We start from the raw sequence: 15,030 nt of genomic DNA, 5'->3' as shown, positions 1-15,030 counted from the left end.
GGTTTCTGGGCTTCCTCACTTTGCTGTGTGCAGTGCTGCTTTTTATAGCCAGTCCTCTGGCCCCTCCCCACATGGGTCTTGCGCATGCGCTCTCGCAGTGCGAGGTGACACACGTGGCTATGCCACGTTTGTAAAACCTGTGTTCAAGGCTTGACATAGCCCACGTGTGCCCGCCCTCCATGATGAGGTGTGATGAAAAGACAATGGGGTTGATTGAATAAACACACAGATTGGAGATAGAAAAAGGACATAGACGTGAGGCCAACGGTGATGAGGAATCCAACCAGACATCCGATTCTGTTCATTGCTAATTGGGGTTCGCAAACACTTATGCTGACACTCATTAATATATAACTGATGAATAATTAAATAATATATAACTGATAATAATTAAACCCTTCATTAATCAGACCCAAGTTGTTGTCATAACAATCTTTTCTGAAATAATCAAATCTATGAGGATGGTAAAGGTTTACCTGCACTTTTTGCTCTAGAATGACAGATTGCCGAAAGTTTTTGGAACGGTCGTGGCAACTTCTTTGTGAAGTTATGTTCTAGATGCTGCACAAATTATTATTGATATTCCAAGAAAACAACCAATAATGTCACGTCGCTGTGTAGTACCATTTCTGGTGAACAAAAATGTCAACCGGCTAAATGTACAAGAGAGTAGTGATAAAACCAGAGAGTTGTTGTCAAAGCCACCCAATGCTCGCCTGTTTATACATTTATCGTTTTTAAAAGACCAGTCTAATAATATTTTTTTATAAAGCATTGCAGTGAAGTTTGATCCAAATAATTTTAAAGCAATATATGTATTTGTATATTGTAATCAGTAAAAAATAGTGTGGTAGATAAAAACATTAGAAATTAAATAACTTGCACCAAAAACTTTAACATTTTCACGCTCACGCTCACGCCGGGGGTGTCGCTATAGCTATCTGTTCTTCGAACAGGCGAGCTAAAAAAATCTCACACAGAATTACATTTTACAGCTGTGAAAGGCTGTCACGTCGAGGAAAGTGGTCAAATACACAAAAAAACTGGCTTTATCAGATCTTGGAGGCAATTTTTTTGGTTGTGATTGAATCAACAAATTCTGACCAAGTTGTGCTTCCCTATATATTGTGTTTGTCTAGATTCCTTCCACTTTTTTGTGGTAGGAGGCTTGTCAGTGGCAAATCCAGGGGGGTTTCCTGGTTGCCCGGAACCCCCCCCCTCCCAACAAAAAATATTTACCATTACAGTGGCAAACCCAGTGGTTCCCTGGTCACCCAGAACTCCTAGTATGTCATATAGGCACTACCATCACTCAGGTAGGTCTCACTAGTCATGATATTTAAGATTGAAACTTGAAGTTTATTGAATTCAAGCTATTTTATTTTTAGTTATGCATTTAAATATTAAATTAATTAGCTTTTATATCTTTTTGCACAATACATGCATATCAAAGAATATGTGAATGTGCATTTATTTGAAAGTTGCAATAAAGTTTTCATAACTTCATATGACTTAGATTTTCTGTTATTTGGACCCCCCCCTACCCAATTCCTGGATTTGCCCCTGCTTGTATAACCAAGTAGATCTTACACATTAACTTAATTGTGGGTTTTGAAGAAATCTATAACAATCAACCTTTATGTTCTTCATTTACATTGTTCATTCTTTGTCAAGGTATTACAGTATCTTTCATGTTGTACATGTACTGGCTTTGACATGAGCCTTATCCAGTGTACTGTAAGTTTAAATAGTTTTTATTGCACAAGGAATAACTTGTTTTTCAGGCTTAGAGCCGTTATATGGCCACAGATATCCGATCCTGTTCATTGTACTTGGCTACAAGATATGCTGGTGAGTGGCAAGAAACATCCTGCAATGCATATCCAACAGATTTATCTTACAATGCCATGGATAAAGTATTACAGAGTATACAGTGCCTTCAGAAAGTAAAGTATTCATACCCCTCAACTTTTGTCACATTTTCTTGTGTTACAGCCTGAATTTAAAATGGATTAAACTTACATTTTTTTGGCACTGATCCACACAAAATACCCCATAAGGAAAAAGTGAAAACGTCTTTTTAGAATTTTTTTACAAATTAATGAAAAAATAGCAGAGTACCTGTCTTATGGGTGATCTTATTCCAAGCATGCATCAAGTTCTTCTGACGCATACCTTTATTTGGGTGGTTTTTCGGCACTGACAGTTCTGTATATGCAAAAAACAATAACCTGGGTTACGTGCATGAAGCAAAAACATACCGACTGCTTATCTAATATATAATTACATTAAGCTCTTTCTAACCACTCATTGACTCATTTACTGATATTAAAGATTAGTAACCTTCTGGGTGACGTAGAGAGCTGAAATTTTGTGTGCCGATGGACATCATAGCTGGTACACCAAAAAAATTCACAGAATCGTCGAACAACATCCATATATGAAAATATAAATAAATGAGAAAAAAACAATGAAAAAAATTTTTTTTTAATGCAGGTGAGTGACCCAAGAAAATGGGGCAGCATGGTAATTTTTATAATGACAGACATCGAAGCTGATGCACCAGGAAAAAAAAAAAAGCACAGACATGTCGGAAAGCATCCGCAAATGACAAAAAAATAAAAAATGAAAATACATACATAAAAAAATCAAATGCAGGTGAGTGACCCGAGACAATGGGGAAGCACACCCAGTCAGTAATTTAAAACATCTTACTGCACTGGAAAACGTGGGGTCAGGAATACTGTACTGTAAATGGTGGAGACTTGTAATACCCTCCCCGACCTGGAGGCGGCGCAACAAGATACACATTTACATGGAGAATTTGCGTCCCTCCCTCACCCCCACCCAAGATCACCGGCAAAGATAAAAAAAAAATACCCCCATACATTAATTGGGGTCATGCTGATCCTCTGTAGCAAGTCTGGATGTAATTAGCCCTGAACTGTAGGAGGAGAAGTGCGACAAACCAACACACAAACACCGGTCCGTGAATTATAGTAAGAATGAAAAGCCGAAATGTCTTGCGTCAATAAGTGTTCAACCCCTTTGCTACGACACTCCAAATTTAGCTCAGGTGCATCCACTTTCCTTTGATCATCTGTGAGATGTCTCTACAACTTGACTGGAGTCCACCTGTGGCCAATTCAATTGATTGAACATGATTTAGAAAGAAACACACCTTCCTATATAAGGTCCCACAGTTGACAGTGCATGTCAGAGCAGAAACTCTACCATGAAGTCCAAGGATCTGTCCGTAGAACTCCGATATGGAATTGTGAGGAAGCATAGATCTGGTGAATGGTATAAAACCATTTCTCGAGTGTTGAACGTTCCCAAGAGCACAGTGAGCTCCTTCATTAGGAAATGTAAAGAATATGAAACAACCCAGACTCTTCCTCGAGCTGGCCATCTGACCAAACTGAGCAACCGGGCAACAAGGTAAAGAACGAATGCAGGCACGTCAACATTCCATTACAACGCAAGAACAGGCCCAAAACACTGTACGTAGACAAACGATTCGCTCAGATGCGTCCATTTGAGCTCACAAACAAGCTCGAGATAACACTCGAAGACAATCCCATCAGGACAATCGGAAAGAGACGGTCAGAACAAGCCTTGAAAGTCAATGGGAAGTCAGAAGGAAGGATGTTGGTAGTGATGGGACTTGAAATGCCCATTAACATTTCCGGTCACTGAGGACGGGCACTTTTGCTTGTTAAAGGTATTAGATATCTGTTAACATCGTGCTTTCCTGTTAACAAGAGATATTAGATGTCTGTTAATGAGACAGAAAGAGAGAAAGAGAGAAAGAGAGAAAGAGAGAAAGAGAGAAAGAGAGAAAGAGAGAAAGAGAGAAAGAGAGAAAGAGAGAAAGAGAGAAAGAGAGAAAGAGAGAAAGAGAGAAAGAGAGAAAGAGAGAAAGAGAGAAAGAGAGAAAGAGAGAAAGAGAGAAAGAGAGAAAGAGAGAAAGAGAGAAAGAGAGAAAGAGAGAAAGAGAGAAAGAGAGAAAGAGAGAAAGAGAGAAAGAGAGAAAGAGAGAAAGAGAGAAAGAGAGAGAGAGAGAGAGAGAGAGAGAGAGAGAGAGAGAGAGAGAGAGAGAGAGAGAGAGAGAGAGAGAGAGAGAGAGAGAAGAGGAGGCGGGGTAAGTGAGGAGGGGTGGGGGAGCTAGGAGGAGGAGAGGAAAAGGGGGGAAGACCGAGGAAAGGGAGTGTGGGGAGAGTGACACCTCACCAAACGTCGCTAGACACATTCTGGAAAGGGGGGGTGGGTTCGAGGAAGATTGGGGGGGGGGGGAGAGGAAAAATATATTGTTTTGTCCCCATCTCTTTAAGGTGAAGAATCACTTTCAAAATTCAAGTAGCCGGATCTGGATCTTCACCAAAATTTAATCAGTTCATCCTTGTCAAACACCAAATCTGTCCACCAAATTTTGTCAGAATCTGTCCACAACTTTTTGAGATAACCTGTTCACAGACAAACAGACAGACGGGGGTGAAAACATAACCTCTGTCCACATTCGGTGGCGGAGGTAACAACGACAATGATGACATTATAATAATGTCTGCACACTGCATGAAATATTTAATCATATGATGTATTACATAAAACAATGCGATGAAGGTTTTAAATGATTACAGTGATTGAAAATTTGAAATAGTTTGTCACAAAAACACTCCAAGTAATGCAACGTCATGATGGAATTATGAAGCAAATGACTGCCTTGCAAATAGAATTGCTTGCTACTAGGAAATGAATGTTGCTAATTATACAGTGCACAGTTCTGGATCAGATCATACAGTATGTTTTGTATCCACAGGCTGGAAAACCTTTGCCCTTTGAAAAATCCTGCTTGACTCAAGGAATAGAAGAGGTGCAATTTTGCACACTTTCGGTGGACCCATTGTGCAAACCACAAGCCATTTCACCCATTTGTCACGCCAACAACAAATATTCTAATCTCGATCAATCGGTGATGTCTGGAAATTATGTAGTCACGTTGACATACGATGGGAAATTTTCATCATACTACAATCTTCAGGCCTAAAGATAATTTTGAAAGGTTATAGTTATTTGACATTACTCTGCTAAAAGTCAATCCTCGATAATGCTTGTGTGTCCTTCCTCACCCTTGTAATTCATCCATCCTGTGCCACCGCAAATGTTACCTTTGTCTTTTTGTTTGTTTCTGTTTAATCCTCATGTTATGTGTGAGGGGCATTCAAAAAGGTTCTCCGATTGAGATGCTTACGAATCCAAGCAACATAGATATTGGGTCTATAAGTTATGTCGGTAGATATTGAGTCCAAGAAATGCAAATGTTTTATAAAACCTTGTTTATACAAGTTGTATAATGGAATTACTTGTACAAGTTGTATAATGGAGTATGGAAATACATTTTTTATTACTAATTACCTCCACCACCAAAGGTGGAAGAAGGTTATGTATTCACCATTGTTTGTTGTCTGTAAGCAGGATATCTCAAAAAGTTGCAGAGAGATTTGGAGGAAACTTTGTTGACAGGTTGAGCGTGTGACAAGGTCAAACTGATCAGATTCTGGTGAAGATCTGGACACCAGATACTCGATACTAGATTCTTCACCATTGACAGATGGGGCCAGAAACGACATATAGCACGATATCTGAAAAAGTTATGGACGAGTTATGACAAAACTTGGTGGATGAGTTGGGTAGATGACGAGAACAACCCAATTAGATTTTGGTTCAGGTCTGGATATAGATCTGGATTCTAGAATTTTAAAGGTGATTTTTAACCATTGAGAGATAGGATCAAAGACAATACGTACTGTGTGTAGCAGCATAATGTCAAAATGTTCTGAACAGATTTGGACAAAACTTTGTGAAGTACTGTAGTTGGGTATGTGATAAAGTCCTAACAGGTGATAAAGTTATGGACTGACAAAACAACAGTCAAATGTATTATAATGACCTATCAGTGGGATACAAAACGTAAAATGTTCAGCCTGCAGAGGTATGCACTCCACTGTGTGTCGCTCTCATTACATCCGCTTTGATGTTGAAAAAGAGAAAAACGAAAAAAACTTTGACATTTCTTGGGCTGTTGTTAAGTATCTCGTTCTGAGAATATTTTGAAGGCTCCACTAATGCTCGTGCTCTCACCAAATTCCTGGCTTCTGATCAATGCCCCTCTTTGATGGAATTGCTCACTCATCATCGTTTTGATCAGCATACACCAACACAGTTACTTTTGTGATAATTGGCTATTAAAGTATGTTGTGCAGCATGTCACCTTTTCCTGCCCGTCCTGTGATGATTAAACGGCATTTTAATAGGCAGAAGTTTAACCTCACTAACTATTACACTGGGTTATCGGGCAATGTACACCTCATGCCGGTAGTTGAAGAGACATAAAACCGGCTGCGTTACCTGTAATACTCTTTTGAAGTAGTGCATCTTTATTTCAGACTTGCTTAGCTGTGTTAAACAATTTCTCGTATCACTACTTGGTTTTGTATGGTTCAAAATGGTTGACGGGAATTAATAGGTTTTCTAAGATGATATTTAACATAATAGTCAAACTTGATCTGTGCGCATAGTTTTAACTTTTCTAATTGTTTTGGTAATGAAAATCATTCTCTCTTACATAGTTTTGACCAAATTGTTGAGATTCAGCTGTTATGTTTTTTTAAATATTATTTTACATTACAATAACAACATTTTCAAACTTTTAGATTTTTCTTTCTTTCTTATTATATACAGTAATACAGGAAGTCTCTCTTCAAATACTTTTGGCTATGATAATAAATAATCCACACAATGCCATTTTGTTGCAGATTAGTACATATAATTTCCAATATTGCAAACAAATAAATGTATACGGTGCATGAAACACACAAAAAGGAGCACTTGGCCCAATGCATGCAAAATGCATTTCCATCACAGCATTCTGTTTACACGGCACAAGTCTTTCAGGGAACAAAGAACAATGCAAATACATTTGAAGAAAAGGAAATGTGACTTCTACAAAGGAGCAAGCTCGAGGACTTAAAGGGGCTCGTCACAAATCATCGATGCACCGTACTCTTCAATCTTTACAGAGAATCAGTTCTGCTGCAAAGCAATCTCTCGGTAAGGGTTATACTGGGTGGTTTGGTTAAGCTGACTGGTTTGCCATTGCTGTTCCAGCAGTCAGTCGAGGCAGAAATTTGTTCTTTGTTCAGGATGCCAGTGTTAACTCATATGTTAACTCTTGCCGAAATATACTGTAGGATCTTTACCATTCACCGACTAATGCCAGCAAAGGTGGTATAATGCAAGATACATGTCACAGTATGTACGGGGACGTGGGGGATGAGTCCGGCAGGTTGAGCTGGAGAGATGTACATGGAGTTGTTAGCTCTAGGTGCAAGTCTCATGCCCAAGTTATGAACTGTATGCTGTATACTCGAATAAAACAGTTAAACCTTCACTGTTGTTCAATCCTTTAACATGACCAACACGACATCGTGTCAGAAGTGCTGCAACAGTAGAGTCTTGAAGACAGTTGTCCATCCATCTATCTATCTATCTATCTATCTATCTATCTATCTATCTATCTATCTCTCTCTCTCTCTCTCTCTCTCTCTCTCTCTCTCTCTCTCTCTCTCTCTCTCTCTCTCTCTCTCTCTCTCTCTCTCTCTCTCTCTCTCTCTCTCTCTCTCTCTCTCTCTCTCTCTCTCTCGCAGCCTGTGGCTGCTGGTTGCATCATTGGTTGGGACGCAGTTATGCCGCTGATGCAGTGTCCCCCTTACCAGTACAATGGTACTCATTTTGTCGACCTCGGAAGGATGACAGGCTGAGTCAACCTCCTGGTGTATTTTAATTCAGCGGCCGACGGGGCTTGAACTCAGGACCCTAGGATCCCAAGCCACCACCCTAACTACTAAGCCAACACCAGGCTGAGTTGTCCATCTGAAATCGATCTTCGCCCAACATGGCACTCCAGAAACACTCATTGCAGATATTGGTTTGCCCTTTTTGGGGAGAGAGACTCGGCAGTGGACTATGGATTCAGCCATGTGACCAGCAGTCCCAGGTACCCTCAAGCCTGGTGTTGGCTCAGTGGTTAGGGTGGTGGCTTGGGATCCTCGGGTCGTGAGTTCAAGCCCCGTCGGCTGCTGAATTAATACACCAGGGGGTTGACTCAGCCTGTCATCCTTCCCAGGTCGGCAAAATGAGTACCAGTTCCAGTTTGTGTACTGGTAGAGGGGCACTGCATCAGCGACACAGTCGCACTTCAAGAAATGATAGCTGCTCCGGCAGCTAAACTGCCATATGACCACCAGGCACCCTCAGAGCAACGGGAAGGCTGAGCTCAGCATGTCACCCAACCTGTCCACCAAGTTTCGTCCGAATCCATCCACAACTTTTTGAGATATCGTTTGTGGGACGATCACTCATTGACAAAGAATCACTTGAAAAATTATGGTATCCGGATCCGGACGGATCTTCACAAGGTCGGACGATGGCAAATGGCAAAGTCATTTCATGTGGCATGGATGAGGAGATAGAGGGCAAAGTGAGTTGGAGGAGATTGTGTTATAGTATTTAGCCATTGGTTGGATTGGATCCCACCCAAGTCAAATTCACTTAACTTTCCAAAACACGAAGTGATTTTATGCAGATTGAGACTCGGACTTTTCTTATTGCAGCCATAATTTTTCCACCTTCTTGTGGGTTTGCCGGTGGGTTGTTTTGGCCATTTTTTTTCACGAATCGCCTTTCCAGGTCTGACGCTGGACTAAGTATAGTGTAGTAGATAGTAGAAAAAAACGTGCAAATTATGATACAAGCATCAAATTTGGCATTTCTGTTCTGCAGGGCTTTCTGATCAAATCTGCCTGATTGCCATTTGAAAATCCAAGATGGCGGCCATTTTTCAAGATGGCCGCCAAGTTAGCCTCCCGAAGTTGACTTTTTGCTTAAAGTATTTGTAGTTGTCCGATTTGCATGATCTAAGTGTGGATTCCTATGTTTTCAAGCCTGCTGGAGTGGATATTCCTGTTTTTAAAGCCCCCTGACACACTTTTTCTGATTTTGCACATTTGTTTATGATTTTCATACGTTTGCATGACTTAACATGTATGTAGTAGTAGTAGTAGCTACTTATGCATGGGGTGTAGTGTTAGAGGTAGTACCTTTGTTTCAGCAGTCAGCCACATCCCTTGGATGGAATTCTGGCACTGGTCCTCATCACTGGCCCAACTCTCATCTATGGCTCCAAGAAGATGCCAGTGCACGGCATCGGCCACACCCTGGTAAACCGCGTTGGCTCGCGGGCGAAAATAGATGAGGGTAGCACACAGAAGGTCTCTGCGTGTGATGGAGTACATCTAGCTCCAAATTTTTGAAGAGCACGAAGTTGATGAAACAGATGTGCTGATTGAATCCAGGTTGATTGATTAAGGCCACTTACCAGTCCTTTAATCAACATTTCCAGTTCATCGCCAAGTAAGAATTTCTTGAAGGAGTGATTGTCGGGCACTACCAAGGCACATTGGTGACATCACTGCTGTGAAACTCAGCATGGGGTTCAGTGGCAGCGAAGTAGGAATTTATGTTGGCATCATTGTTGGCATCATACTGCAACAACTTACTAGTGTCCCAAATGTTGCCTAATCAACCCCGGATCAGTTAGGCAGCCGCACCTGAATCGACAGGATGTGCCAGCGCGGGAGAGCCGAGCCAAGGATAACCGGGTTTTAGTTATCTGGATGGTGTACAGATCGCACGGGACTTATGACACTGGATGAACGATCGGACTAAGTGTAGGGCAGATGCATAAACCTAGCTGTCTCCCATACAGGAAAGTGTCCATGATACATTACAGGGTGGTAAAAGGATAAACCCTCGACCCTGAACGTCATACTGGCCATGGACACGAGTTCTACTGGTAAATCATGGAACACTGTCTGGACCAAGAGCTGCCTATGTCAGGAGGTTAAGAAAAAAGATCTAAAGTCCCCCCAGGCCAATCCTGCCAAAAGAGGAGATGATGGGTATATGAACTTGGCAAGGAATATTCCTCTGTTTCACTCACTCAATGCACTACCAATCAAGCTAGACCCTGCAAGACTTGATGAAGGTGGTGGGATAGAGGAAACCTTGAGACAAAACAAGGCACGATATCATGAGAGTTGCAGGCTTCTATTTAACAACACAAAGTTACACAGAGCTGAAAGAGATCAATCCCTGCAGGTGCTAGTGATGAGGGCAGTAGAAGTAAGATCCCACGAAAGGTCCAAGAAGCTAAAACACAAGAATGTTTTCTTTGCGAAACCCAAGGGGGTGAGCTTAGAGAAGCAATGACAATGAAATTGAATAAGAGAATAAACAAATGTGCAAAGACACTCAGTGGTAGAAAACTCCTTGCCAAACTGAGTGTAGGAGATGTCATAGCACAAGAACTGAAATATCACCCTGCCTGCTTGGTGGCACTGTATAACCGAGAACGAGACTACCTGAAGGCGCAGGAGCAAGAGAAAGCACAGGAGCACTGGAAGGAAGCATATCCAATTGCTTTCTCCGAACTGGTCACCTACATTAGTGAGATGAAAACTGCCAGTGATAGTTCAGATCCACCCATTTTCAGGCTTGCTGATATGATCATGCTTTACAAGCAGAGGCTGGATCAGCTTGGTGTTGAATCGCCTGATGTTCATCCTACTCGACTTAAGGACCAGCTGCTTTTTCACATCCCCAAGCTGCAAGCTCATTGCCAAGGACGAGATGTTCTGCTGGCTTTTGAGAATGATGTAGGCTCAATTCCTCACACAAGCATCCAAGTACGGTGAAGCGATCCATCCAGCGAAAGCTGCTGGGATAATAAGACGAGACATGCTTCATCAAAAGTCGCATTTCAGCAGCACGTTTCACGATACAGACCAAGAACAGGTTGTACCACCATCACTTCTGCACTTTGTATGCATGGTCGAACATGGCACAGACATCAAGTCCCAACTCCAGCATGGAGCATCGAAATCTGACCTTTCTATATCACAGCTCCTGCAGTACAACTGCTTTGCCAAGTACAAGGAAGGAACGGATGTCCACAGGCATCCCAAGGCCTTAGCTTCATATGACAATCATTACATGACAATCATCAAAGTGGTGCAAAATCAGAAAAAGTGTGTCAGGGGGCTTTAAAAACAGGAAAATCCACTCCAGCAGGCTTGAAAACATATGGATCCACACTTAGATCATGCAAATCGGACAACTACAAACACTTCTAAGCAAAAAGTCAACTTCGGGAGGCTAACATGGCGGCCATCTTGAAAAATGGCCGCCATCTTGGATTTTCAAATGGCCAATCAGGCAGATTTGATTAGAATCGCCTGGAGAACAAATGTGCCAAATTTGATGCTTGTATCATCATTTGCACGATTCCTCTCAAAAATTGCTGTTATCTGCCCCACTAGTAGTCAGGGCAGGAATTTGGCAATAATGCCGGCGATAGCTCACCCACTCCAATGATTTGTATTACGAGCCGATTACCCGCCCAACGGGAGATCTTGTTTCAAGCATGCATCACGTTCTTCTGACGCATACCTTTATTTGGGCGGTGTATAGGCAACTGACAGTTCTGTTTACGCAAAAAATATAACCCGGGTGTAAAGACTTCAAGCTACCCCCCTTTCAAGTTACCTCCCGGTAATCTGAAATCGATTTCATTCAAGAGGTAACTTGAAAGGGAGGTAGCTTGAAGTCTTTACACCGGGTTTATATGTGCATGAAGTAAAAACGTACCTCCTGCTTATAATTGAAGTAAAAACGTAAAAAAAAAATGAAGTAAAAACGTACCTCCTGCTGGAAAACGTGGGGAACAGGAGTACTGTACTGTACTGTACTGTACTGTACTGTACTGTACTGTACATGGTGGAGACATAATACCCTCCCCCTCCTCCCCACCTGAAGGCGGCTCTACCCGATACACATTTACCTGGAGAATTTACGTTCCCCCCACCCTACCCCATCCCAAGACCCATCCCGACACACGTAACCTGTGTGAGGAACCTGAATATTTATTTACAGGAGTTTTTTTTAAAATTCAATGTCCATTTTATGAGACATCGAAAGTGCGGTTCTTTCACTCGATAAGGCGAGTCGGGATTGGCTGTCAAACTCTCCCGGATATATCTTATTTTATACCTGTTGGAGCACAGGTAACCTCGACTCTGCAAAACCGATTGTGAACGAAACTGAGAGGAAAGTGTAAAGTTTCGGAGGCCTGTTCGCTTCCCACCGACTGACAAATTGTTTTCGAAGCGGAGCGGATATAGAGACTTCTTGGGGCTCTGACGACGCCATTATATACAAAGAAGAAGAAGCTGTCCGCATGAGACAAGAACGGCGGCACGACGTCATCACGACGTCATCACGACGTCATCACGACGTCATCACGACGTCATCACGACGTCATCACGACGTCATCACGACGTCATCACGCACAGGAAGTTGGAATCTGCTTGTAATTGTATAAATGTAAGTGTATGAATAAAACCGCACGATGTGTATTAAAAATTAATATGGCGAATGTTACAAATGTCGGGGCCTTTTAAAAGGCAAAGTATGTTTGCGTTTAATGTACATTACTTGGTGTTTGCTATTTCCTCCTGGATACTTAACCAACCGACGTATGTGTGTGTTCTTACCCCCTGTATATATTTTTCACCCTGTTAAAGTGTATCGGATTGATTTAATAATGTTGTGGGTCGGCAGGATCATCCACAGGTATGCACACTCACCTGGGCTTGAATATTGATCCATTGATAAACTGTCCTCGTGGTGTTTCAGTGGTCGTGTGTGTGTGTGTGTGTGTGTGTGTGTGTGTGTGTGTGTGTGTGTGTGTGTGTGTGTGTGTGTGTGTGTGTGTGTGTGTGTGTGTGTGTGTGTGTGTGTGTATCTTGTGTGTGTGTGTGTGTTTGTCTGTGGTGTGTATCTTTTGTGTGTGCATGTGTTTGTCTTTGGTGTGTATCTTTTGTGTGTGCATGTGTTTTCTGTGTGTGTCTTTGTGTGTGTGTGTCTCTCTGTCTTTGTGTGTGTGTCTGTTGTGTGTCGTGTGTGTCTTTGCGTGTGCGTGTGTCTGTCTTGTGTCTCTCTGTCTTTTTGTGTGTGTGTCTGTCTTTGTGTGTGTGTCTCTTTTGTGTGGCTGTGTGCGTGTGTGTGTCTGTCTGTGTGTATGTGTGTGTGTCTCTTTTGTGTGTCTGTGTCTGTGTGTGTGTGTGTGTCTGTCTCTCTGTCTTTGTGTGTGTGTGTCTCTCTTTTTTTTGTGTGTGTGTGTGTGTGTGTGTGTGTGTGTGTGTGTGTGCATGCCTCAAAATGGTCCAGAAACTAATCACAAATTTTCAGATCAATGAACCCTTTATATCACATTCTGACATAATTCCAAACTCAAGCTTTCCTCTTCAAGAGAGACCACACTACCTACAACATCCAAAGGTTATATTGTTGCAGGGCCGGGATGTTGGCCGACGAGCTCGACCACCAGATGGAGCAGTAGAGTCGGCTCGACCGATCGTCCGGAATTCAGATCGTCGCCCTGGATAAGTCCAGAGTCGACGGGTCCTTTGTTTTGGACCGTGAAGGGTCAATATTTCCACCACGTGGTGCAGGGCTATTTGCCAAATCTTCAAAATACCAAGTGACCACGTGGCGATCTACCGAGTCTTCACACCCTCGACGGAACTCGTACGGAAACGAGCCGCTTAGCGTGCTCGTTCCGTGTGCGATTCCGAGCGGTTTAATCGCCGAGAACCGTCGGTCCCGATTGTCCCGTTACAACGGCCACGGAAGTGGCCTTGCTAATTTTCCCCAGCACGCGACACGCTCAGTCAATGAAAGAAGGGACGTGAACGAACTGAAAACATTTAACAAATGGGGGTTTATTTATACAACAATAATGGGGGGGATTAGGGAAGCACGTAAGAAGCAGAATTAAACCGTATCAAGCAAGGCAATGATGTACAGCGAGAAAGCACTAATACAGTTCACTACTTACGGACGGGCGCCACAAGCACACACACACACACCCAAAGAATTGGACCGAAAGGTCTTTATTTGGACCTCCAGCCCGGATGACAGTCGGCTGAAGATCAGGGTAGCTGGCTACCTGGCCACGAGCGCACGGCTGGGCGTTCACTCCTTCTCGGGGGGGGGGGGGTCCGGTTGCCGAAGGACGGGCCAGCGCAGCCAAACCCGGCTGAGGTGAGACGAGGTCGTGTCCAGCTCGCAACCATGCTGAGGAGGAGGAAGAAGATGACGGCGACAACCAAGCCCAGCCAGGCAGACTCCAGAGACTCCTTCTTGTGAGGATCCTCTGCTCCTTTTATCCTCCTCGGCGCGCTCGCTCAGAGAGACGTTCGTTTCGCCATTTTCTAGGCATGGCAAAACCCCTCCCCCACTTGGCGCTTTTTCCAATCGAAACGGTGGGTGGGGGCTTAACCTTTGCCCTACAAAGCGTGCGGAGGACGCCAGAAGCTGAGGGTCTCTGCTTGGTGTTCGGGGGGTGGGAGTTGACCTCTACCCTACTAAGCGCGCGGGGGACGCCTGGAGCTGAGGGTTTCTGCTTGTTGTTTCATTCCGAGCTGGAGTTGTCCGCCCTGTTGTTGTAGTTGAAACGACAAGAAGTCCTACTACCAAAACAAATCGCAGCGCATTTACATTGATTTACCCATTAGACAAGGGAAAGGAAGCTATCTATAAAACACATACTTACCAAGATATCTGAGCTAAAGGACCTGAGTGTTGAGTGTGCTCATGGCTTCCAGATTCGCAACACTACCCCCTCCCCTTTTAACATACTTGGCCCGAGTCGTCAAATTTTCGTGTGACCAGCATGTGTAAGTTTTCCTCTCATACATTTTACCTGCGGATCCCTGAGTGCGACATTTTTTTTTTCATACATGTCCCAAAAATAAATAACCTAATGCGCTGCGTAACTAACAAACAAATTCGGACAACTTAAATAAATTGCCGGCGCTATGACAGACATGCAGGTGGGGTTCAACGTAT

General features: G+C 42.9%; 2 protein-coding genes and 1 long non-coding RNA gene across 8 annotated transcripts in view; 2 read left to right on the top strand and 1 right to left on the bottom strand.

The window, feature by feature from the left end:
* The window catches only part of LOC147015305 (interleukin-12 receptor subunit beta-2-like), a 104,259-nt gene extending 96,809 nt beyond the window's left edge, over positions 1 to 7,450 (top strand). The window contains exons 14-15 of the mRNA XM_085849926.1: positions 1,785 to 1,851; positions 4,820 to 7,450. Of these exons, the coding sequence (XP_085706052.1) occupies positions 1,785 to 1,851; positions 4,820 to 5,047 (295 nt within the window). The 3' untranslated portion in view covers positions 5,048 to 7,450. The remainder of the gene's footprint in view (positions 1 to 1,784; positions 1,852 to 4,819) is intronic.
* LOC147015304 (uncharacterized) overlaps positions 1 to 12,260 on the bottom strand; it is a 97,963-nt gene extending 85,703 nt beyond the window's left edge. The window contains exons 1-2 of the long non-coding RNA XR_015050280.1: positions 11,821 to 12,260; positions 2,122 to 2,208 (exon numbers count right to left, since the gene is read on the bottom strand). This is a non-coding gene — a long non-coding RNA (uncharacterized LOC147015304). The remainder of the gene's footprint in view (positions 1 to 2,121; positions 2,209 to 11,820) is intronic.
* Positions 12,261 to 12,343: 83 nt separating this feature from the next.
* The window catches only part of LOC147015302 (17S U2 SnRNP complex component HTATSF1-like), a 55,562-nt gene continuing 52,875 nt past the window's right edge, over positions 12,344 to 15,030 (top strand). Inside the window, exon 1 of one of the 6 annotated variants that reach the window (XM_085849932.1) lies at positions 12,344 to 12,501. Coding sequence is in view for 4 of the 6 variants with exons in the window: in XM_085849927.1 (XP_085706053.1) it covers positions 12,656 to 12,750 (95 nt within the window). In the remaining 2 variants the exon portion in view is untranslated. Of the gene's footprint in view, positions 12,502 to 12,573; positions 12,751 to 15,030 lie in introns of those variants that run through there. The other 5 variants (XM_085849931.1, XM_085849930.1, XM_085849927.1 and 2 more) reach the window with 5 other exon arrangements.

This window comes from Eptatretus burgeri, chromosome 12 (assembly GCF_056783735.1).
Source record: "Eptatretus burgeri isolate ZD-2024b chromosome 12, Ebu_testis_v1, whole genome shotgun sequence".
Taxonomy (NCBI): Eukaryota; Metazoa; Chordata; class Myxini; order Myxiniformes; family Myxinidae; genus Eptatretus; species Eptatretus burgeri.
The sequence above is the reverse complement of the archived record's forward strand: the minus strand, read 5'-3'. Positions and strand labels throughout refer to the sequence as shown.